The 26,040-nt window shown below is 39.7% G+C and overlaps 5 gene segments (V, D, J or C); all 5 read right to left on the bottom strand.

The window, feature by feature from the left end:
- Positions 1-7,898: 7,898 nt before the first annotated feature.
- LOC125261765 lies at positions 7,899-8,510 on the bottom strand. The segment is given in 2 exon segments: positions 7,899-8,334; positions 8,445-8,510. Coding segments are annotated over 2 exon segments (366 nt in total).
- A 4,420-nt stretch (positions 8,511-12,930) lies between these two features.
- Positions 12,931-13,609, bottom strand: LOC125261768. The segment is given in 2 exon segments: positions 12,931-13,258; positions 13,371-13,609. Coding segments are annotated over 2 exon segments (351 nt in total).
- A 3,011-nt stretch (positions 13,610-16,620) lies between these two features.
- LOC125261766 lies at positions 16,621-17,560 on the bottom strand. The segment is given in 2 exon segments: positions 16,621-16,991; positions 17,102-17,560. Coding segments are annotated over 2 exon segments (366 nt in total).
- A 4,897-nt stretch (positions 17,561-22,457) lies between these two features.
- LOC125261767 lies at positions 22,458-24,739 on the bottom strand. The segment is given in 3 exon segments: positions 22,458-22,950; positions 23,039-23,134; positions 24,652-24,739. Coding segments are annotated over 2 exon segments (363 nt in total).
- On the bottom strand, positions 24,672-25,279 carry LOC125261770. The segment is given in 2 exon segments: positions 24,672-25,009; positions 25,122-25,279. Coding segments are annotated over 2 exon segments (351 nt in total).
- Positions 25,280-26,040: the final 761 nt, after the last annotated feature.

The raw sequence follows: 26,040 nt of genomic DNA, 5'->3' as shown, positions 1-26,040 counted from the left end.
TGCGCTCGTGGGGTTCACAGATGGATCTAGCAGAGGGGGAAGAGACGGGCGCTGCCCTATCGCTTCCCTTACCTGCTAGACCCAGTGTCTCTCCTTTGGTGGCGGAAGCACGCGTAGCGGTTTCTTCCCCCCGAAGAGAGGCACCGATGCTTAACATATCTTCCTCCGAGGAGGTTGATGTGGAGAGCGTCGATGAGGAACCGCCATCCTCATCCCCTGCTTATGAGGAGCTATTAGAGGTAGTGACCAGGGCAGTAGAAAAGTTAAAAATCGACTGGCCCGCGGAGAAAGCTGAAAATAAACCAAAAAGTAAGCTTGATGAAAGGTTTCTTCCCGCGCGGTCACTACCTCAGCGCCGGGGTCTGCCGTTTTTTCCCGACCTCCACACCGAGGTGTCGAGGTCGTGGAAGCGGCCAGTACAATACAGACTGTACAGCCCACAGACATCACTATATAGCAATATAGTTGGGCTGAAACGTCACGGCTATGGGGCGATGCCTCGGGTCGAGGAGACGCTCGCGAGCCATCTCTCACCCGAGTCCACATCGTCCCTTAAGACCCCGACGCTGCCCACCAAGCCCCTAAAGACAACTTCCAGCTTGGTGGGCAAGGCTTATTCGGCGGCAGGTCAGGCGGCGGCATGCCTTCACACTATGTCTATCTTACAGGCATACCAAGCCGACCTGCTGGGGGAAATTGATGACACTGGGGAAGCGTCCTTTGAGGCTATTCATGAGCTCAGAAAGGCAACAGATTTAGCTCTCCGGGCCACCAAGGAGACGGCCAAATCCATCGGCCGCTCTATGGCAGCCCTGGTGGCCACGGAGAGGCATCTCTGGCTCAACCTCTCAGACATCAAGGAGAGAGATAAAAACGTTCTCATGGATGCGCCGCTGTCTCCTGATGGCCTGTTCGGCGACGCAGTGTCAACTGTCGTCGACAGGTTTCAGGAGACACGAAAGCAGACAGCGGCATTCTCAAAAATTATTCCCCGCCGCTCTCATCCCCCGAGGCTGCTGGGCGGGAGCAGCCTCGGCCGACAGCCAGCTCCTCAGCACACAGGGTGCAACAAAAAGCCAGTGTCGCCTCCCGTGCTCCCCCACAAAGATCTGGGGGGCCGGGGCGGGTGGCACAGGCGAAGCCTTCCGGAGGTAGGACGGATCTGAGGACCGTCATTATCTCCCGGAAGGCTTCAAACAAGAGGTCCTGACCTTTATAGTGCAGGATCTCTCGAGGGCAGCCCCCTCCGGGGGGATTCGGATATCGGGTCCCTCCCAGTGCCCTCAGGGGACCGTCCCGTCAACCCTGCCACCCAGCGTGCGTCAGGGCACAGCGGTCTCCGCCGATCCTCCGAGGAGGGTCGGCCAGCACGTGATTCGCCTGTCTGCCGGTGCGCCGCGTCAGATGGATGAGCCAAGTGCTCAAAAAACACCAGAGACCAGTCTCGAGAGACTGGTTCCCTTAGTAGAATATTTGGAAGAGTGGAAAAATCTCCCGAATGTTTCGAAGTGGGTGCTGCTCATGGTAGAACAGGGCTACAGAATTCAGTTCGGTTCACGACCGCCCAAGTTCAATGGGGTGCTTCCTACGGTGGTAACCCCAGAGCAGTCTCTGGTGATGGAGAAAGAAGTAACGACGCTTTTGCAAAAAGGGGCTATAGAAAGGGTTTCCCCTCCCAGCAAAATGTCGGGCTTTTACAGCTGCTACTTCATTGTTCCGAAGGATGGAGGGTTGCGTCCGATCATAGATTTACGTGTGTTAAATCGATCAGTAAGGAAGTTGAAGTTCAAAATGCTTACACTCAGACAGATCATCCCTCAGATCAGGTCCGAGGACTGGTTTGTAGCGATAGATCTGAAAGACGCATACTTTCATGTATCCATCCATCCTTCACACAGGAAGTTCCTCAGGTTTGCTTTCGGGGGCGAAGCTTACCAATACAGGGTTCTTCCGTTCGGCCTATCCCTCTCACCCCGCACGTTCACGAAGTGCGTGGATGAAGCGCTGGCTCCGCTGAGACTCCAGGGCATCCGCGTGCTGAACTATATCGACGATTGGTTGATACTAGCTCAAACAGAACAATTGGCAGTTCAACATCGAGATGTTGTTCTGTCGCACATGAAAAGGCTTGGGCTGAGGCTCAACGCCAAAAAGAGTGTGCTGGTCCCGAGTCAGGTTGCAAACTACTTAGGTGTAATCTGGGATTCCACCACGATGCAGGCGCAGTTGTCCCCTGCTCGTGTGAGTTCCATTCTCGGGGCCGTTAAAGGGGTGAAATTAGGCCAGTCACTCACTGTAAAACAGTTTCAGAGACTGTTGGGTCTGATGGCAGCTGCGTCCAACGTCATTACTTTTGGCCTCCTGCACATGAGACCCTTACAGTGGTGGCTCAGGACCAAGGGGTTTTCCCCGAGGGGAAATCCTTTTCGCATGATCAAAGTCACGCGGCGATGCCTTCGTGCTCTGGTCATGTGGAAGAAGCCTTGGTTCCTAACCCAGGGACCCGTGCTGGGGACTTCTGGTCGTTGTGTAATGCTTACGACAGATGCTTCCCTCACGGGCTGGGGGGCGATCATGAGTGGTCGCTCGGCTCAGGGTCTTTGGGAGGACCATCAGCTCTCCTGGCACATAAATCGGCTGGAGATGATGGCGGTGTTTCTTGCACTGAAACACTTCCTCCCAGACCTGAGAGATCACCATGTGTTGGTCCGTACGGACAACACTGCGGTGGTCTCGTACATCAACCATATTATCAAAATTGGCCAGTCGCATCCTCCTCTGGTCCCAGGGAAAGCTCCTCTCGCTGAGAGCAGCTTATATCCCCGGGCGGTTGAATGTGGGAGTGGACGCCCTGTCGAGGCAGGGCGCGAGACCGGGGGAATGGAAACTCCACACCGAGGTGGTGGAGTTGATATGGAAAACTTTCGGTCGAGCTCAAGTCGATCTATTTGCCACAGAGGAGTCAGCTCAGTGCCCTCTGTGGTATTCACTTCAGCACCCAGCACCTCTAGGGCTGGATGCCATGCTACAGACGTGGCCGAGGCTGCGTCTGTATGCTTTCCCCCCAGTTTCAATGCTCCCGGGAGTTCTGGAGAAGGTTCGCCAGGAGAAGGTCGACCTAATATTGGTGGCCCCTTACTGGCCGACCAGAGTATGGTTTTCGGACATAATGTCTCTACTTCACGGCTCTCCCTTAGAGCTTCCTCTCAGGCAGGATTTCCTGTCTCAAGCGGGCGGCACGATTCTCCATCCCCGCCCAGAAATGTGGAAACTGTGGGCCTGGCCCCTGAGGGGGCAAGGCTCATAGAAACTGGTCTCTCAACCGAGGTTGTGGAGACCATCCTTCACTCCAGAGCTCCCTCCACGAGGAAGTTGTACTTACATAAATGGAAACTGTTCTCTATGTGGTGTGAACAGCATAATTTGGACCCGGTCCATTCTTCTGTCTCTGACGTGCTTCAGTTCCTTCAGGAAAAGTTCTCGGAAGGTTTAACCCCTTCCACGCTGAAAGTATATGTGGCCGCTATTTCGGCTCATCATATCCCTGTAGGGGGCTCCTCGCTGGGTCGAGACCCCCTAGTAGTACGCTTCCTCCGTGGGGCACTCAGGTTGAGACCTGTGGTGCGCATGAAGACCCCGACCTGGGACCTCGCTATTGTGCTCCAAGGGCTGGCTGAGGCTCCCTTCGAGCCGATAGAGGAGGTGTCAGATAAGTTCTTGACACTCAAAATCTTTCCATCTTTCTTCTGGCTGTCTCTTCCCTGAAGAGAATCGGTGATTTACAAGCGCTGTCAGTCGCTCCATCTTGTCTTGAGTTTGCGCCAGGTATGGTGAAAGCCTTTTTGCATACCAGGCCTGGCTATGTTCCAAAGGTTCCAACGAGGGTCCCAGGTCCCATTGTACTGGAGGCTTTCTGCCCGCCTCCTTTTGCGAGTTTGGATCAGGAAAGGAAGAATCTGCTTTGCCCTGTAAGAGCATTAGATGCTTATGTCCACAGAGCTGCCCTGTGGAGGAAAACAGAACAATTGTTTGTATGTTACGGGTCCCCTAAGAGGGGGGCCCAGCATCTAAACAGCGGATGAGCAAGTGGGTGGTCGAGGCCATCTCACTTGCGTATGAGACGGTGGGGTGCCCGTGTCCTCTGATGGTGCGTGCTCACTCCACGAGAGGTATGGCCACGTCCAGAGCTCTCCTATCTGGTGTCTCTATGGACGACATCTGTGGTGCGGCTGGATGGTCATCCCAGCACACTTTTATCAGATTTTACAATCTTCACCTTAACATCACTCCGGGGGCCAGGGTGCTACAAGATAGCAGCCAGGCACTTGGAGACACGGCATAGTTGGGATTGCGTTCCCATCACGTCATCCGACGTAGCGTCGATAGTTCCCACGAAAGGGAACGTCTCGGGTTACGAGTGTAACCCCTGTTCCCTGAGTAAGGGAACGAGACGCTACGTCGTGTGGCCGTATCTCCTGCATACCTGGTGCGCTTGCTTCAGACATTTTACAGAAGCTGGCGTGCTTTGTGTTCAGGTGTGCTTTATAGCTTCCTGATCCGTGACGTCACCCGCCTCTGACGTCACGTCTTTTCATTGGTTGGATACAGAGGTGCTTCACGAACACAAAAGACAGAAGGTTCCCATCACGTCATCCGACGTAGCGTCTCGTTCCCTTACTCAGGGAACAGGGGTTACACTCGTAACCCGAGACGTTTTTAAAGCATTTTTGGATGGATGGATGGATGGATGGATGGATGGATGGATGATGGATGGATGGATGGATGGATGGGCTGTCACAATCCTGGATTTGTCTGGATTTTATTTTAAAATGTATTCACAGTTCCCATTTTTTCTGTGGTCCCTTCCTGTGTTTGGTCCTTGGCTGTATCCAAAAACCTAGGCAGCTGACTTGTTACTTCACTGCCTTATCAGGCAATGACTTGTAAGGCAGCGTTTGAAGGCACCTCACAAAACTGATTTCAGACAGACTTCTGAGGCAGCAACAGCAAAATAGAGAGCTTTGATAAGAACTAAACAAATACACTGCTCAAAAAAATTAAAGGAACACTTTTTAATCGCAAAAATAACATCAAGTCAGTTAAACTCCTGGGATATTGATCTAGTCAGTTAAGTAGCAGAGGGGGTTTCAGCTGCTTTGGTTTTAATGAAATTAACAACAGGTGCACTAGATGGGCAACAATGAGACGACCCCCAAAACAGGAATGGTTTTACAGGTGGAGGCCACTGACATTTTTTTCCCTACTCATCTTTTCTGACTGTTTTTCACTAGTTTTGCATTTGGTTAGGGTGTCACTACTGGTAGCATGAGGAGATACCTGGACCCTACAGAGGTTGCACAGGCAGTCCAACTCCTCCAGGGTGGCACATCAATATGTGCCATTGCCAGAAGTTTTGCTGTGTCTCCCAGCACAGTCTCAGGAGCATGTCAGTCTTAACCCATCAGCAGGACCGGTATCTGCTCCTTTGTGCAAGGAGGAACAGGATGAGCACTGCCAGAGCCCTACAAAATGACCTCCAGCAGGCCACTGGTGTGAATGTCTCTGACCAAACAATCAGAAACAGACTTCATGTGGTTGGCCTGAAGGTCCGATGTCCTCTAGTGGGCCCTGTGCTCACTGCCTGGCACTGTGGAGCTCGATTGGCATTTTCCATTGAACACCAGAATTGGCAGGTCCGCCACTGGTGACCTGTGCTTTTCACAGATGAGAGCAGGTTCACCCTGAGCATGTGACAGACATGAAAGGGTCTGGAGATGCCGCGGAGAACATTATGCTGCCTGTAACATCGTTCATCGTGACCGGATTGGTGGTAAAACAATAAAACAACATCTAAAACTCTGTTAATTCTCAATAAGAACTTCAGTAGATGTGTGACAGAAATAAAGTCAGTCTGGTTAGTAATAAGTGAAGTGGGTAATGCTGTTTGTGGAGTTGTTTAATCAGATCTTGAGAGATTTAATATCTTCTTTTAACTTAAGTTGATTTAATCTTTTTCTGTTCTTGTTTCTCTTTCCTTCAGTGATTCCTGAGGGTATAGGTTGTGATTTGGAACACAGCCTCTGAGTGTTGACTTTGAGCGCTGTGTTAGGGTTCAGAAAGAAGAAGATTAAATTTGCAGGGTAATTCACAATTTATTAGGGAACAGATCAAGGAATAACAAAACAGCAGCAAGGGCGACTGGATAATGTCCACAGTCAATGACGGCCGATAGCAAGACACAGTCCATGGAACTTAAATGCCCAACCAAGAGCAGTCTGCAGCTCAGGAGGTCAAGGATGATGGCAAACGAGACAGGGGAGCAATGGGCAGAGATGGCAGGTGGAGCTGGGAAGCCAGAAGATGAGCACAATCCAGCAGCCAGGGAAACAGGGAGAATGGAGAGAAAAAATAAAAAAGGAAAAAGTAAAAGAAAAACTAAACTGACTATTCTGAAGGCAAAAAACCACGAAAGAAAAGAAATAAATAGACAATAGACAGTTGAACGCATGACGCAAACACCACAACAACATGTACATGGCAAACGAACACAAACAACATACACCGAAGCGCGTGACCAGACAAACAAGACAGCCATGCATTCTGGACGAACAGCGGTACAAACAAACACAAGGTAGATCAAACCGCCGTCCTGACACGCTGTTAATTTACGGTATATTCCTGTAGGCTACTTTCTTGAAAACGTCAAATATTACCCAGAATGCATTTTCTACAGTATATTACTGTTTTAATAGAAAACAGCATGTTACTGTCAAAATTTCTACAGCAATTTTTACAGTGTGTTCTTTAGGTAGAAAAAATTACAGTTGTTTGTATGTTGTTAACCTGCACTTACTCTGGAAAAAGAAGTTAATGGTTAATTAAGCTTTCATAGTCATGAGCTTCATGAGAATGGATCAATAAATAACAATTCAGTGATGACAGTATCAGCAATTATATCTATTTTAGACTGTCTGAAGATTGAGTTCTATTTATAATTCATAAAAAGAGACTTAACTATCATGAAATAATGTGTTAGAAGTAGAACGAGAGATCTAGAGAATCCTTCTACTGAGACTCATATTGTATTTACCATGATTTAAGTACATGTGAGAACAGTGCGCCCTCTTGTAAAATGTGTCAAGAATTCACTTGTTACACAATTATCAGGAGGCAGGATTATAACATATAACTAAGTAACATGAACTTAATAATTGTCAACATGAATGCAACTATTTAAGTTGATCCAACATATTGTTTTAAGTAAGGTGAAGACACTTTTTAGACATAATAAAACTGCATTTCTAAGTAACATGATCTTACCAAGCACCGCTTGTCACCATGATGGTAACTCTCCAAAAACCCACATTAACACATTAACTCTTCTAAATTAGCATAACAAAACCCTAATTATTGCTAAATCTCCCTTACCATTAATCTTGTGCAAAAAACATTATATAACACTTAATTTTAGCATTTACTCTCACTTTCAAGTGCCATGGGCAAAGCATGATGGAAAATATAAATCCCAGCCCTGTTAAAAGAAGTGTTCATACAACTCAAAACAATGAAAAACATTTACACGTCATCAGAATGTATTTTACATTAACAGAACTTAAAATTAAATACATTTTTGATTAACTGAAAATGTTAAACTGTGACAAGTCATGATAGTATATCGAATTAATAGGCATAATTTGTGTGTCATCCAAGCTCAATAAAATAACAATTACAAGTAAAAAGTCTAACAGCATTTCAGAACTTGATTTTTTATTTCACAACAATATATATATTTAAGTAATGACTAAAGGTCCCCTGAATTAGTTTTTAGAGTGTAGAGAAGACAGAAATATGAATGAAATATTTGCGCATTTAAAAAATAAGAATATCTTTTAATTACAAATTTTAAAGGTTAGAAAATTTACTGTCATTTTTTGATTATTGAATGTAATCTGGAACTGAAACTATTTGTGTTGTGAGTGACAATGTTGTTTTTGAACAAGGCAGTAACTGCTCTGTGTCACTGTGACTCTCTGGCGCAGTAATACACAGCTGTGTCCTCAGTCTGCATATTCTGTCCTTGTAGACTCACTGTGCTGCTGGAAGTGTCTCTGCTAACTTGATATCTACTTTTCAGTTTTTCACTGTAATATGTGTTACCATCACCACATATTCTTCCAATCCATTCCAGAGCTTTTCCTGCAGCCTGTCGTATCCAGTTAGTGCAGTAGCTGCTGTCAGTCACTGTATATCCAGAGATCTTACAGGACAGTGTCAAAACCTGACCAGGCCTTAAGACCACAGAATCAGTCTGGGTCAGTTCAACACAGTGGACACCTGGAGAAACAAATATGGACTGACATGTTAGATACATGGAAATATTTTCTAGAACCATAAATAGGTAATTTTTATTATGAATTATTTCTGTAAAAACTATGGAGACTTACGAGAGACAGCTGCAAGCAGCAGAAACAACCAGAGAGATGAGGAGACCATGGTTTGAGAAGTGTGAGAGCAAGCTGTTTCTTTTCCTCTTAATACTCAAAGAAAAAGGAGGAAAAGGGATATTTGCATACAGCTCTGCATATGCAACCCAGAAAATATGTATCTACATATTTTTATAAATGATTTTGTATTATGTTTTTTTTTTTCTGTTTTATTTACATTTCTTTCAGAAGACAATGTTGGAAGTAATGATGGGTGTGCTGTGCTTATTAGGAAATTACATTTTAATATTGTCTGTGATATGTACAGTTGGCTACACTCTCAGAAAAAAGGTATGGCACTGTCACTGGGGCAGACAAAATTGAAAAGGTACCTTTGTACCCTATTTGCTTACCCCTAAATGGTAAATATTAGTACCTTAAAAGTACATATTAATGTCTTTTCACTTTTGTCCCTTAGAGAATACTGCCCCAGTGACAGCGCCAAACCTTTTCTTCTGACAGTGTATAGAACAAATTTTAATGATAAATTCATTCTTGATAAATTTTGTTGTTGTTTTCAATATATTCACTCAAGATCATTCAGGGCACCCATTAATAAATTCTGGAGGCAGAATTAAATAATAATATATCATGAAATAGAGATACGTACTAGTTAAACACATCAGGAGAAAAAATAAGAATGGAATGTCTGCCATTTCAAATGATGCAGGAAGACCAACTGCTACAGTGTCACTGAATACTGCTGGTAGAAATACTATTATGTCATTTACATTTGGGTGGAGCTTTAAAATCTGATACTATATTAAGATCTAATGGCACTGTTGATGAGTCTCTACCAACACAATCCCTTCTGCATTTCTATTATATTTGTGTTAAGAATGTTACAATGTAAATGAATAAACTTGAATGAAAATGTTCAAAAGTTCCAAAGAAAATGTTTTAAATGTCAGTAGTTTTTGTGTGTGTTTTATGTTTCCACTCAGAATAAGAAGTATAACAGAATAAACACTTCAGTTCATTGCCTGACACAGATCTGTGGATGAGCCCGTTAGTGCTGCTCAATCAGTGTCTGAAATCTCCAGTCGCTAATCTGAGACAACAGTAACACTGGGTCAAAACAAGCTCAAAACTGAACTTTACTGACCAACAGACTTTATAACCTGATGAAAGCAAAGAGATGCAAGAGGTGATGGATTTTTATTGACTTTCTATTGACAAATAATGCTTTATTAGTTTTTGTTAATGGTGGTTATTTTAGCTAATTATGTGTTTTATTGCAAGTAACTATAAACACCCTAGCAACCACCTAGCAACACCGTAGTGACCACCCCAGGTACCTTAGCAACTGCCTAGCAACACCCTAGCAACCACCCAGGTTACCATAGCAACAGCCTAGCAACCACCCAGAACACCCTAGCAACCGCCTAGCAACACCATAGTGACCACCCCAGGTACCTTAGCAACTGCCTAGCAACACCATAGCAGCCACTTTAAAAAAGCTAAAGTAACTTATAGCAAGCAAAATTTTCTGAGTGATACCAGTCCACAGTCTGACTTGTGATGCAGCCTGGAATCATGATCACACCATGTTGGTTTGTTTGGCCAGAAGAGGACTGGTCCCCCAACTGAGCCTGCTTTCTTTTTTCTCTTTCTGTTTTTTTTTCAGTCACCGATGTTTGGGTTTCTTGCCACTGTCGCCTCTGGCTTGCTTAGTTGGGGACACGTAATATTCAGCAATATTTTTGACTGTTCTGACACTATTGGATGAGAACTGAGCTGAGCTGGATGATGAGCTGAGCTGGCTGTTTTCTCCAGAGCTGATATATAGCTGAACTGAACTCATTTCATATTTCATGATCTTTACACAGTTATTGAACAGAACTGAATCAACACTGAACTGTCTTCAGCTGAACAATGACACTATTTTCTTTTTAGAGCTGCTTTACAGCAGAATTTAACTTTAACCACTTTTCCAGGGTCGGTCCGAATGTTTCTCATTGCACAAACGTTCCATTCCGTGCCAATCCAGGCCAGCTGGTACGGTTACAGTTTCATTTTCCACTGCGGAGCTGATAACGGCCGCTCTTTGAAGTGTAATATAAAAGCATCAGTCATTGCCTTGGTAACGCAACAGTTTACTGATGATATGAGATGTAAATAACTATCGCGTTATGGAGGATAATCAAATGTTTCTTTTAACTTTATTATTAATTTGTGTTTACGTCATGCAAGTAGAGCGCTAGCCAGCTACAGAGAGAAGCCAGACAACAGACGAGTGACCAATCCTGAGTGGCGACGTCACATCATGGATACTACCAGCACAATTCAGCTTAGACAACCGTGCCAAGGACTGCCGGAAAAAAAAACATTCACAGTATAAGTTAAATTAATTCGATATTACACATAATTTGGTAGTAAAATTTAAAGTGTTGCACATGTAATTGGTGCAAGGATGAGTATATGTATTTTATAAAAATACACTTGATTAGAAACATCACCATTGCTAAATTGTGTTGTCTGTTGCATAGGGACCGACACTTAGAAGCAGGCACGTGCACACATAGACATAAAAGGGGGCTTGAGCCCCTGCCCTTTTTCTTCCTCGAGAGAAAGTGCCCTTTTTTTCTGGATTTTTTTTTTTTTTTTAATAAATGAATAAATATTCCTGTTTGCGCACAGCTTTCCTGTCAAAAATATATTTACTGAATAATAATTTAAAAAAATAATAAATACTATATATCAGGTCGGCTTTGTTGAGTTCAGATACCCTCCCTCAGCAACACGCCATTCATTCCCGCATGCGCGCACGCGCCCCGCCCCACCTCATGTTTGCTGCTGGCTGAAAACTTGTGACAACTATTCCCGGGAAAATACAACTGCTGTCTGGCGATGAGAAGCGAAAAAGAAAAAAGCCCTAGATGGATCCATCCCGTGCATTTCTTTCAGGTAGCCTATGCATGTTCACAAACATGTGAAATTTATGAAACTATTTAGCCTAAGGGTGAGATTATTTATACGTTTAACGCCGCGTTAATAGTTTGACCACCAGCAACGCATCTGCCTGATTTGATACTAATGTAATTTATGTCATTTTATAATTTTAATTATTGTAATGTGCTATGCATTGCGTTTTGAACCATGTTAAAGATATAGGACTGTCAATGCCAGACGAGGAGCATCTATGAACCACATTATTAGACAGTTTTCTAAGGATGCACAAATTATTAAAACTATTTAAAAATCATAATACAGCATTACATAATGCTATTCTTAAATATATGCTTACACAGGAGAATACATCAATAAAAGTGGCTGTAGTATTTCTATCAAAAAAAAAATGTCGAAAAAGTGGCCGAATATTATTATTTAACTAATAATATATTTTTAATTATGGTTGTTGGCTTTGATCTTGGATTTGATCGTGCTGTGCTGTGTAACAACAAAAATCAGCAGGCTTTTGGCGCCCTCTGCAGGCATTTGTTATAATATATAATGTATTTATAACATTTCAGGGGAAAAAACTCTTGATGTGTTTAAATATGCAGATTAGCTTGTTTTGGGTAATTAGAAGAAATCTACAGATGCAAACAGATGGATGGTAGTAGGCTTAAAACAAACTCCATCTAAATGTGTAGGGTTAGGGTTAAGTTTTCTTTCCATTAGAGTAAAAGTAATGGAAGCAAAAATGGACCAAAATCTTAAAATTGTCCACTACATGGAAGAAGTATTCCAATAACACCAAAATAATTAAAACGATTTACTGATTTGTGCAAAATAAACAAATTATTACTGAAACTATGTCCCTTTCCTTGGTGCAGTCATTTATTCTAAATATATAGCTAGGCTACTTGAAAATAGTAGTGTAGAAAACATGCACATTGTGGCATAGTTTCCTTTGCTGTTGCCTGCTCTTGTGATAAACCTAGTCAGTACTAAAGAAGAACATGGTCTCTGTGTGAACTGATTATTTTGTAGAAATCAAATCAAAAACAATTCCGTGAGTGTGAGGGAATTAAAATAAATTGGTAAGGAAGTCAGAGTTGTCTTAATATATTTAAGGGTTTATTATTATTTTTTAAATAAATAATTATGAGAAGTGCCCTTTTTTCCACTTGAGCCCCTGCCCTCCAAAATGTCTGTGCACGTCCCTGCTTAGAAGTTTACTTAAATGTGCAATGTATTATGTGTTAAATGTACAAAAAGTGCAAATATCGCTCTGTAAAAACTTTACTTACAATTTTTCAGCACTATGTTGTAATTGTGTCTTACTGAATCAAAAGGTCTACACAACCAACACTTTCACCAAATATAGGAAAGAAGTCATGTAAGTAGACAAGTGGTCAAGTGGAAAGACAGCATTTGTGGGTATTGGAAGAAGAATATGCAATTTCCGATGCAGCCAGTGGGTAAGAAAATACATCGAGGGGGTGATCCAATTTTTATAGAAAAATAATTTGTAATGATGATGATAAAGATGTTTTTGTACAGGGAGGCTGTTTGTGTCTGTCACTGTGATTCTCTGGCACAATAATACACAGCTGTGTCTTGAGCTTGCATATTATTTCCCTGCAGTGTTATTGTGTTACTGGAGGTGTCTCTGGTGATGCTGAACTTGCTTTTCAGTGAATCCTTGTAGTCTAAGTCTCCATCACTCCAGATCACTCCAATCCATTCCAGAGCTTTTCCTGCAGGCTGACGAATCCAGGCTGTACTAGAACTAGTAACTGAATATGAGACTTTACAGTTGATAGTTAGAGTGGCATCAGGACGGACAGTCAGAGACTCAGGCTGAGTGAGTTCATATGAATGAATACCTGTATCAAATCAAATAATAGCTGTTAGTAAAATAGCATGAAGTTTAAAGATGGTTAACAAGTTTTTTAGCTACAAAATGATGTATCACACAGAAAAGTAGACTAAACTTACAGGATACTACTGCCAGAAGCAACACTAAAGATGAAGAGATCATGGTGTGTTTCACAGCACAGTTTGTTCTTCTCTCCCTCTAGTGATCAGATGAATGTATAAACTGACTCATGTCTGCTGTTTAAATATGCAACAGAAGATTTACATAAACACACAGAGCTAATAATCAACTCCACAAGCTCAAACAACAAGAATATTGGGATTACATGAAGAGGCATCATCACACTGTCCTGAACTTTTAGTTATTATTGATATGAAGTTCATTAGCAGAAAATGTAAACAGTTTATTGTGACTGTAAGTGATTCAAACTCAAAATGTAAAATGTATTCTTCGATTGAATTTGCCCTGATCAGAGCATTTATGCCAATTAAAGTTATACATTAAATATGTCTTGTTCTTTTTTATTGCATATATTAATTATATTTGTGTTATTATTTTATTGATGTTACATCTGACAGCAACAACAGCAGTAATAATGTATGTTTCTGTTGGGTCATCATCAGAAGCATTTGCTTTTCTCACCTGTTCAGTGAATTGAAATAAATATTAAGTTTTAAAATTAGCATGCAGATTGTCTGATCTGGTTTCTTCAATATACTTGTAACAGTGCCTGTCTTGTTATTGAATAAACTTAGCTAACAATGTTGAATATTAATAATCAGCATAAGCGCACTAGCTGTCCTGACAGCTGCTAAAAAGACGATTGCGTTGAGATGAAAACCTCTTCATTCACTTTCTGTTAAACGATTCTTACATATATTTTTTTTATTTGATTTTTCTCCTGCTTGAGTTCTTTTGACTTCTTTCTTGTGATTTTGAAATGCTTTGTAATGTTTTGTTGTTTTCTGTTCTTTTCTTTTCTTTCTTCTTTTAAAAATGAAGCAAGAAACATTAATCCTATACAATACCTCTGATCTGCTGGACTCGCCTTTGGAGAAGAGCTTTTGTTGATTTTGTACTCAGAAAATGTAAGTATTACTACTAAAGATAAGATTATTGAACTGCATTGCTAGCACACACCAACACTTACACACAATAATAATGATAAATGCTGACCAATACTTAATTATATTACTTTTTTTAATGAAAATTATGTTTTTGCAGTCAAGCAATGAATTAATGCATGATTAATAAAATAATTATATGTTATTTACTGACAACAATAGGAAACATAAATGAGTAAAAGAATGAATATAAGTAACCATCACAATACATAAATAAATATACAATTCAACAACACATGAAACTAAGCTTTTTTTTTTTTTTTAACTTATTGTTATCTCAACATAGCTGTGCCAATTCTGCAGATGAAGCAGCTGACCACCGCGAACACCTTCGCCTGTCTTTGCCATCCAAGAAGATGTGCGGGACAATCTGGCTGGCGCTGTGTCTTCTCCAATCATCTGTGTGCTCTCCATGAGCATTACTACCTATAAAACATTTAAACAGATTAAAACGTTTTACAATTCATGTCAGCATTCTGTTTCTTGCCATATTTCATTTAATATTTGTACAATTAAATGCTAATTTCTGTTGTAGCATTATTACTTTAGTGGTGTGGTGGCCTAAACCACTGAACTGGTAAGCAGAAGGTTGCTGGTTTGATCTCCGTATCCGTCACCGTCCTTGAGCAAGACTCCAGGTTACTCCACATTGATCATCCCTGTAATAAGAGCACTGTAAGTCACTTTGGATAAAAGCATAAATGTAAATGTGATTTTTGTAAATCCTTTTTTCTTAGTGTCTTGGGCACAAACACTCAATAAAGCTACTTATTTCTTAAAGTTTACGTTTTCATGGTACTACTATAATATAAATACATACATACATTTCATACAGTTTCTATTTGTGGGCATAAAGGCTTAGTTCACCCAAACATATAAATTCAGTCATTATTTACTCGCCTTCAGGCTGTTCAATCCCTGCTCATTTCTTTTTCCCTTTTTTTCCCCACAAATGCTGCCGTCACCTTGCCTTGCAGGTCCTGCTCCACCACAAAAGCTCTGCAGAAAACATACAGACATCAAGAATAAGAAAAGTGCTGTAATATAATTTACAATAATTAAAATAAACTACAACTTAAGTTTTAAATTGATTGATTTTTATTCATTTCTGTAGTATCCTCACTCAAAGCCGTTGATGGCAGCATTCCTTCATCAGCCTCTCTCCACCGGATAAACACACATGTGATCATTTGTCCCTGTAACATCCAGACAAGACTCAAGCTTCCTCTGAGATTTATGTGCTCAATTTACATGTTGAGGTAGTTGATGATGTGTTAACTCACTTTTTATCCAACACAAATGTTCCTTAATTTATCAACAGTACTAACAGACAAATAAAATAGATAACTTATGTCTAGCTACTTGTACATTTGTTTTTTTGTTTTTTTTACATTACTTGCATTCATGTAATGTAAGCAGTGTTGACAACAGTGAATTCTACATAATAGTACACACACATCACTCAGATGTCTATTTCATGTTGTGATGTGCTCATCATCTGCAATATTTATTGAATATTTTCCTGTCAGGTGTTAAATAAACATTTAGAAACCGACTTTATGATGTATATGGTTTAGATTTCATGTAAATCCACTTTGGAGACGAACGTGTGCTTACTGAAGCTCCCCTGTTAGCTGTACATAATAAAACATGTTTGTAAGTTTTAAAAATAGCCATATGTTTTAAATTAACCAAGGAAAAAAATAAAAAGGCCATTTCATTAATCCTACAATATCTCTGATCACAAAGGCAGACAGTGCCCTCTATTGTAATATCAGCAGTATTCTCATTAAAAGTAATTTCTAGATAAACTCTAAAAATAAACTTTACTGAGACTGCACACAGCAAAAAGAAAGAAAGAAAGAAAGAAAGAAAGAAAGAAAGAAAGAAAGAAAGAAAGAAAGAGCCAGTTAGCCAGGTCATATTTCATTAGAAGTTACGACAGGAAGAACATTTTTAGAAATAAATATATAAATAAATAACAATTGTGGCTTCTAATGAACTAGTTGCATTTAAGTTAAAAATGTTATTTCATCTAAATGAACCCACTTGACTGTCTTAGGTTACAGCAGGGTTACACCAACAGAGAAAGGTCTGCAGCTCATTTCTCAAACATTTGTTTGGCTGGAAAACACTGATGTTTCACACTTGTACAATATAAAAAATAAATAAATTATGTCATTCAAAAAAAAAAGAAAAAAAAAAACATTTGAAAAGTTATTTTTGTATTCCTATATGGGGACTTTCTCTTATTCTTTTCATTCAAGATGTTTTTGAACAAAGCTGCTTGTGCTCTGTGTCACTGTGACTCTCTGGCGCAGTAATACACAGCTGTGTCCTCAGTCTGCATATTCTGTCCTTGTAGAGTCACTGTGCTGCTGGAAGTGTCTCTGCTAACTTGATATCTACTTTTTAATTTATCACTGTAATATGTGCTACCATCACCACATATCTCTCCGACCCATTCCAGAGCTTTTCCTGCAGCCTGTCGTATGAAGCCAGTGCAGTAGCTGCTGTCAGTCAATGAATATCCAGAGATCTTACAGGACAGAGTCAAAACCTGACCAGGCCTTAAGACCACAGAATCAGTCTGGGTCAGTTCAACACAGTGGACACCTGGAGAAACAAATACGGACTGACATGTTAGATACATGGAAAACTTTTGTATAAAAATATTTATAAAAAACATTATTCTAAATTATTTCTATAAAAGTATGAAGACTTACGAGAGACAGCTGCTAGCAGCAGAAACAGCAAGAGAGATGAGGAGACCATGGTGTGAGAAATGAGAGAGCAATCTGCTTCTTTTCATCTAAATACTAAAATAAAGAGGAAGAGGAATATTTGCATAGAGTTCAGAGCAAAACTTAGCATGCAGCAATCAGGTTGCAGAATGAAAATCTGTCACAAATGTTTCATACCAAAAAGAGTGAGTTGATGAAAACTATTGGCACACATTAAGGGAACAGAAGCACAAAGGAACATGCATGCAATAAAAGAAAGCAGATGCTTATTAATGACACCTGCTGATTATTAAATATACACATAGTCTAATTTTTGCTCTTCACATCACCAAACAACATTATGCTACTAGTGTATTAAGAGAGACAGCAGCCAATGAGGATTCTCTCTGATGTTTAGTGAAACGCTGCTGCTGTATCTGAAATCGCATACGGTAACACTTTATTTCGTTGGTTCACTTTAGACATTATACTGACTATAAGTAACTTTGACAGCTTATTCTACTAACCCTAACACCTAACCCTAAACTATCAGTTTACTAACAGTCTACTAATATTTTAATGAGAGTTAGTTGATATGTAGTTGCAAAGTTACTTAGATAGTAGAGTGTCTAAAGTTTACAAAGTAAAGCGTGACCTTCTCATATTTCCCTACTATATAATAGTTAAAAAAACAGTGTGTGAAAAGTGTAATATGTCTAAACTGACAGTAGTCATAAAAAGTAGACAAAAGTATCCGGATGACCTACAAAATTCTGAGGTGCACATCCAGTGGACTCTTTACTATCCCATGAAGCCACAGGAGAGGATTTGTGAACGCCAGTGAATTGACCAACTCACGCTGGTAGGTCACATGACAATGACAACATGGCAAATGTAGTACGTCTGGATTGCATTCATTCTGCACACAATCAAACATACAGAATTTACTTTTTTAACATTTGTAAAGTAATTACTTGTTCAAAACAAGTACCTACTCAGAGGGCCTGCAACGTTTTCTCACACTACCAATTCATACATGTTTTACGAGGTGGCTAATTCGTACGAATTCATACAACCTCACTCATACGACCTCCCTCATACGAATTCATATGATTTGTATAAACCCCAGTGATGGGTAAGATTAGGGGTGGGGTTAGGGGTAGATAATTCATACGAATTCATATGATTTGTATAAACCCCAGTGACGGGTAAGATTAGGGGCGGGGTTAGGGGTAGGTAATTCATACGAATTCATATGATTTGTATAAACCCCAGTGATGGGTAAGATTAGGGGCGGGGTTAGGGGTAGGTAATTCATACGAATTCATATGATTTGTATAAACCCAGTGATGGGTAAGATTAGGGGCGGGGTTAGGGGTAGATAATTCGTACGAATTTATATGAATTTGGCAAATCGTAAAATATGTACAAATTTGCAAAAAATCCTCAACAAAGACCACCAGAATCAGTCAAGTCTTCTGTACAGACCTCTATGGCCAGCTTCGACTCCTGCCCTCCATACTGTATGTCAGTGTGATGTATCCCAAACTAAATTTTCTGAGTGATACCAGTCCACAGTCTGACTTGTGATGCAGCCTGGAATCATGATCACACCATGTTGGTTTGTTTGGCCAGAAGAGGACTGGTCCCCCAACTGAGCCTGCTTTCTTTTTTCTCTTTCTGTTTTTTTTCTGTCACCGATGGAGTTTGGGTTCCTTGCCACTGTCGCCTCTGGCTTGCTTAGTTGGGGACACGTAATATTCAGCAATATTTTTGACTGTTCTGACACTATTGGATGAGAACTGAGCTGGATGATGAGCTGAGCTGGCTGTTTTCTCCAGCGCTGATATATAGCTGAACTGATCTCATTTCATATTTCATGATCTTTACACAGTTATTGAACAGAACTGAATCAACACTGAACTGTCTTCAGCTGAACAATGACACTATTTTCTTTTTAGAGCTGCTTTACAGCAGAATTTAACTTTAACCACTTTTCCAGGGTCGGTCCGAATGTTTCTCATTGCACAAACGTTCCATTCCGTGCCAATCCAGGCCAGCTGGTACGGTTACAGTTTCATTTTCCACCGCGGGGCTGATAACGGCCACTCTTTGAAGTGTAATATAAAAGCATCAGTCGTTGCCTTGGTAACGCAACAGTTTACTGATGATATGAGATGTAAATAACTATTGTGTTATGGAGGATAATCAAAAGTTTCTTTTAACTTTATTATTAATTTGTGTTTACGTCATGCAAGTAGAGCGCTAGCCAGCTACAGAGAGAAGCCAGACAACAGACGAGTGACAAATCCTGAGTGGCGACATCACATCATGGATTCTACCAGCACAATAGAGTGCCTCAGGGATGACGCATTTTTGTAGGCAAAATCCGGAAGCATTTTAGGAATTCCGGTTCCAACGCCATAAAGTCTATGGGTTTTTTGAATGGGTTTTTGCTAAATCGCCTGAAATAAGTTCTGTAGTTAACAAAGCCTCTAAATACTTTCACGTTTTGATCTATGACATAAAACACACCAGTTATAACCCACTTGTGATTTTTTTAAACTTTTACTATGTCTTAAAAACGGCGGTTGCTAACAAATTGCTAAAAGGGACTACTTTCTTTGGCGGGGACTTTAGACGTCATTTAAACGGGACATTTGGACAGCATTTCTCATGAAAAAGTGGATAAGTATTAATAACAGTGCAGATCATAATCAGCAAACATGTTTATAAATAAAGTTGTTTTTTAAAATACAGTTTGAGGAAGCTTGGTGGTGACGACGTTGATCCGCGACTATGGTGTGCTGTAGTCCGTTTATAGCCTACTGTTAGCCTTTTATATCTGATGACTTTATTTAGGCTTCAAAATCTATAAATGTTGTGTTCACTTGTAAAGATTATCTTGATAGACAAAACGTGTAAGTGTCATAACCCTTTGTTAAACACAGAGCTTATTTTCTGCGATTTTCCAAAAGTCTATGGGAAAAATGCATAGGCTTTCAACCGAGGGACCCCGTGCGCCGCTAACTTCCGGGGCTGCGTTCCACTCCAGTTTTAGACACGCACTCGCGAACTTCCCTACACACTTCCCCTCGGGGGAATCCCTGCCGCCATTTTGAAGTGCGTTCCACTTCGTGAAGTGGACGAGGGAAGTTTACATGGACAGACCCTCGCTCCCTCGATTTTAAGCGAGTCTACTTCACATGTAGACTTCAGGCAGCTCCATAACCCACAATGCAACACGATTATGACGTCACCGCATATCGCGTTTAATTTACCCTACCACAAACAATTCTATGATATATTAATTATTTTTTTAAACATTTAAAACACACATATATACATATAGAATGCTGTATTAAACAAATTTGTAAGAGGAAAAAATAAATAATAAATCAGCTCGATTGCGGATTCCAAGTGATCAAGGGCTTAGGACGTTCCAGTTCAGCCCATTGCAAAGGTTCCGCCAGAAGTGGCCACTCATGCAACGTAAGCAATGACGTACATCCGAGTCAACGAGACCGAGGGAAGTTAGCGAGGGAAGGGCATTTAAAAACCGAACTGGAACGCAGCCTAGGTTGGCCTACAAAAACGCGTCATCCCTGGGGCACTCTATTCAGCTTAGACAACCATGCCAAGGACTGCCGGAAAAAAAACTTTCACAGTATAAGTTAAATTAATTAGATATTACACATAATTTGGTAGTCAAATGTAAAGTGTTGCACATGTAATTGGTGCAAGGATGAGTATATATATTTTATAAAATATACTTAATTAAAATCATCACCATTACTAAATTGTGCTGTCTGTTGCATAGGGACCGACACTTAGAAGTTTACTTAAATGTACAATGTATTATGTGTTAAATGTACAAAAAGTGCAAATATAGCTCTGTAAAAACTTTACTTACAATTTTACAGCACTATGTTGTAATTGTGTCTTACTGAATCAAAAGGTCTACACAACCAACACTTTCACCAAATATAGGATAGAAGTCATGTAAGTAGACAAGTGGTCAAGTGGAAAGACAGCATTTGTGGGTATTGGAAGAAGAATATGCAATTTCCGATGCAGCCAGTGGGTAAGAACATACATTGAGGAGGTGATCCAATTTTTATAGAAAAATAATTTGTAATGATGATGATGATAAAGATGTTTTTGTACAGGGAGGCTGTTTGTGTCTGTCACTGTGATTCTCTGGCACAATAATACACAGCTGTGTCTTGAGCTTGCATATTATTTCCCTGCAGTGTTATTGTGTTACTGGAGGTGTCTCTGGTGATGCTGAACTTGCTTTTCAGTGAATCCTTGTAGGCTAAGCCTCCACCAGAGCTGATCCTGCCAATCCATTCCAGAGCTTTTCCTGCAGGCTGACGAATCCAGGCTGTATAATAGCTAGTAACTGAATATGAGACTTTACAGTTGATAGTTAGAGTGGCATCAGGACGGACAGTCAGAGACTCAGGCTGAGTGAGTTCATATGAATGAATACCTGTATCAAATCAAATAATAGCTGTTAGTAAAATAGCATGAAGTTTAAAGAAGGTTAAACAAGCTTTTTAGCTACAAAATGATGCATCACACAGAAAAGTAGACTAAACTTACAGGATACTACTGCCAGAAGCAACACTAAAGATGAAGAGATCATGGTGTGTTTCACAGCACAGTTTGTTCTTCTCTCCCTCTAGTGATCAGATGAATGTATAAACTGACTCATGTCTGCTGTTTAAATATGCAACAGAAGATTTACATAAACACACAGAGCTGATAATCAACTCCGCATGCTAAAAAATATTTATGTTACGGTTCATATCATTTATTTCTCTCATAGAGAATTTTATGACATCAAGCTTATGTTTTGTCAACATTTTTTCTCTACAGCACATTTTACATATCTCCATCTACTTTAATTATTTTAATTCAGGGGTTGATAAAACTAATATTGGCTTATTGGAAAGCAACAAAAGCAGTAGGTCAGTAATCTGGTTCTGTTGGACCTGCATCTGAAAGTCTAAAGGCCTCGATTTTGCCTGTAATAATGAAGCAAAACTTGTGAACTCAGAAAATAAAAAACACTTGAAACAACTCTTGCATTTTTATATTCAGAGGATTTTTTCTTTTTATTCAAGATGTTTTAGAACTGCTTGTTGTTTATTACTGTTTTCACAGTAAGATGCTGATATTCATTATTATATTTTGCCCTTGTAGAGTCACTTTCACTTGTAGACTCCTGGAAGAGTCTCTGGTTAATTGAAACATATTTTTAGTTTGTCACTGTAAAATGTGTAGCCATTACCACAAATCTACATATCAAAAATATGTGTTGTGTTAAAGGAGTCAGATATGCATTTGTGCATGTGTTATAAATTTAACAGTAATATAATAGGCTTTAATAATGATGTGACAGATGGTATATCTTCTCATTGGACTGTATTTTGTGGATTTTTTATTCTCTGCTGCCACCTGTTGAACTCTAGTGACAAGAGATGAAACACTCAAGTGGTTTTTGTTCAGCCGTTCAAGAACTTTGTGTCACTGTGTTTGTTTTGCGCAGTAATATGTGGCTGAGTCTTCTGTTGTCAGGCCCGACAGTTTCAGATATACCATATTCTTTGAATTATCTCTGGTGATTTCAGTTCGTCTGTTGAAGGCTTCAGCATAGTCATGGCTGTTACCATTACTATAAACACGACCAATCCACACGAGAGGTTTTCCAGCTTGTTGTCTGATCCAGTGCATGCTACAGCAGCTAAAGCTGAACCCGGATCCTCTACAGGACAGAGTCAGAGTTTCTCCAGGCTTTTTCTCAACTGTGCTTTCAATGGACTCCATACTTTGACATTTTAAACCTAAAAGGAAGATTGAAACGACTGATTTCATTTGAAACATATATGTATTAGAACTGACAATAGAAATGTGTTTCATGAGGAAACTCACGGTGTACGCTGAATGAGAGCAGCAGTAAGCAGAGTGAACTCTTCATCTTGAAAGTGGTGATGTGACGCTCCAGATCCAATCAGAAGCACATAAATACTGAACAAACATACAGGAGTGTTTGATTTGCATTGGAGGGTCACAAGATACAATCATGACTGAAGGACTAAACTACACTGTAAAAAATTACCGTGATTTTAACAGTAAAAGACTGTAAAAATGCTGCGGTGAAAAACTGTTAATTGGTTTACAGAAAGTTTCCGTACTATATACAGTGAATAACTGTAATAGATCTACCGGTACATTTAATGTAATTTTACGGTAAAATACCATTAAATTCACAGTTTTTGAAAGTGAAAAATAACAATTCATTGTAAAATTTAGTGAAAAACCGTAAATTGACATTCCCACAATTCCCTGCGTGACACTTCACATTTGATATATTTTTGTTGAAATAACTCTGTTTCTTCTTAGTTTTTCTCATTTTTTTCTAATCAGTTATGTACATTAGGGTTTTATGTTACATCTAATGTTGTTAAATTAATGTTTATTGCATTTTTAAAATTTCATGCATGTTACCATGATGGTGTTTAGTGTGTGTGTGAATGACACTGTGTGCACCTTCTTTATGTTAGTGTTGTCCTTCTCAGCTTGTGGAAAAGCTGCTTGTGATGAACTTTGATTCATCATGTGACTCTCATCACCACTGTGTTTGGTGACTGTCAGTGTATTATAAAGGTACAAAACAGATATTAGTACTTCATTAGAATATATACTTCATTTAAGAATATATTGCGATGTAAATTGAATGAAGTGTGTGGCTGTTTTAATTAATTTGGTGATATATGATTAATGTTATTGTTTTTACCTTATCTGTTTGGAATTTGTTATGTGTTTTGTAATTATGTGAAAATTTTAATACGGCCATCTTGGCCAGGACTCCCTGGAAGAAGAGATTTCTTTTTATCTCAATGGGACCTTCCTGGAAAAATAAAGGTTAAATAAAAAAAAATAAATAAAATTAGGTTGGTAAATTAACATTATATCAGTTAATGAAATATGTTATTTTTCCGTAAATTTTACTGGGATTTTTTTTACAGTGTATTTAAGAACAGTATGACGTGAATGTGAATATGTACCTTTCTGTTCACTGTTATATGTCACAATACACAATAAGAAAAGTTTTTCTGCATTTTATTTTTTGTTTGTTGATCACACGTGCTCATGCTGTTTGCAGTCAACTAGATAACATGATATTTATTCATGCTGCTTGAAAACTGAATCAACAGAAAAGAGAATAAAAAAAAATATTCTCGTGTGGGAACTGGTGCATGTTAATTTTATATTTCTAAATAATTATTAGTGCTGCTCAATCAGTGGCTGAAATCTCCAATCGCTCCTCTGAGACAACAGTAACACTGGGTCAAAACAAGCTCAAAACTGAACTTTACTGACCAACAGACTTTATAACCTGATGAAAGCAAAGAGATGCAAGAGGTGATGGATTTTATTGATGGATGGAGAGAATTTTAATGTCATCAGATGAATATCAGCTGTGAATGATGAACATTTTATGAAAATTGGTTTTGAACTTTTGAGGACAAAACGATCAATACCCTAATGTGAATATGATGATGTTTTTGTACAGGGAGGCTGTTTGCGTCTGTCACTGTGATTCTCTGGCACAATAATACACAGCTGTGTCTTGAGCTTGCATATTATTTCCCTGCAGTGTTATTGTGTTACTGGAGGTGTCTCTGGTGATGCTGAACTTGCTTTTCAGTGAATCCTTGTAGTATAAGCTTCCACCACCCCAGATCACTCCAATCCATTCCAGAGCTTTTCCTGCAGGCTGACGAATCCAGCCTGTACCATAACTAGTAACTGAATATGAGACTTTACAGTTGATAGTTAGAGTGGCATCAGGACGGACAGTCAGAGACTCAGGCTGAGTGAGTTCATATGAATGAATACCTGTATCAAATCAAATAATAGCTGTTAGTAAAATAGCATGAAGTTTAAAGATGGTTAACAAGCTTTTTAGCAACAAAATGATGCATCACACAGAAAAGTAGACTAAACTTACAGGATACTACTGCCAGAAGCAACACTAAAGATGAAGAGATCATGGTGTGTTTCACAGCACAGTTTGTTCTTCTCTCCCTCTAGTGATCAGATGAATGTATAAACTGACTCATGTCTGCTGTTTAAATATGCAACAGAAGATTTACATAAACACACAGAGCTAATAATCAACTCCACAAGCTCAAACAACAAGAATATTTGGATTACATGAAGAGGCATCATCACACTGTCCTGAACTTTTAGTTATTACTGATATGAAGTTCATTAGCAGAAAATGTAAACAGTTTATTGTGACTATAAGTGATTCAAACTATCAAAATGTAAAATTAAGTATTCTTTGATTGAACTGGTCGTGATCAGAGCATTTATGTTTAAACATATGTCTTAGAGATTTTGTATTATTTATTGCATATATTAATTATATTTGTGTTATTATTTTATTGATGTTACATCTGACAGAAACAACATCAGTAATAATGTATGTTTCTGTTGGGTCATCATCAGAAAGACTTGCTTTTCTCACCTGTTCAGTGAATTTAAATAAATTTTAAGTTTTAAAATTAACATGCAGATTGTCTGATCTGGTTTCAGCAATGGACTTGTAATGGTGCCTGTCTTGTTATTGAATAAACTTAGCTAACAATCAGTGGCGTAGCGTCTGGGCATGCAGGGTATGCACATGCATATGGGCACATATCTATTATTGACCGGTATTCACATTTCTGTCATTATAAATTGGCTTTCTGAAACTTATGCATGCAGTAATGTAAGTAGTACAGAATTTTAAACGGCTACGTCTGCACATTTTAATATACTGCACAAGATGTGAATAAATGTAACTGGTACACTCCCTGGGGTGGATACTTATTATTCAACAAAATAAAACATGATGGAAATATATTTAGAGAAGAAACTTGTAG

The sequence above is a fragment of the Megalobrama amblycephala genome, unplaced genomic scaffold (genome assembly GCF_018812025.1).
Source record: "Megalobrama amblycephala isolate DHTTF-2021 unplaced genomic scaffold, ASM1881202v1 scaffold481, whole genome shotgun sequence".
Taxonomy (NCBI): domain Eukaryota; kingdom Metazoa; phylum Chordata; class Actinopteri; order Cypriniformes; family Xenocyprididae; genus Megalobrama; species Megalobrama amblycephala.
The sequence above is the reverse complement of the archived record's forward strand: the minus strand, read 5'-3'. Positions and strand labels throughout refer to the sequence as shown.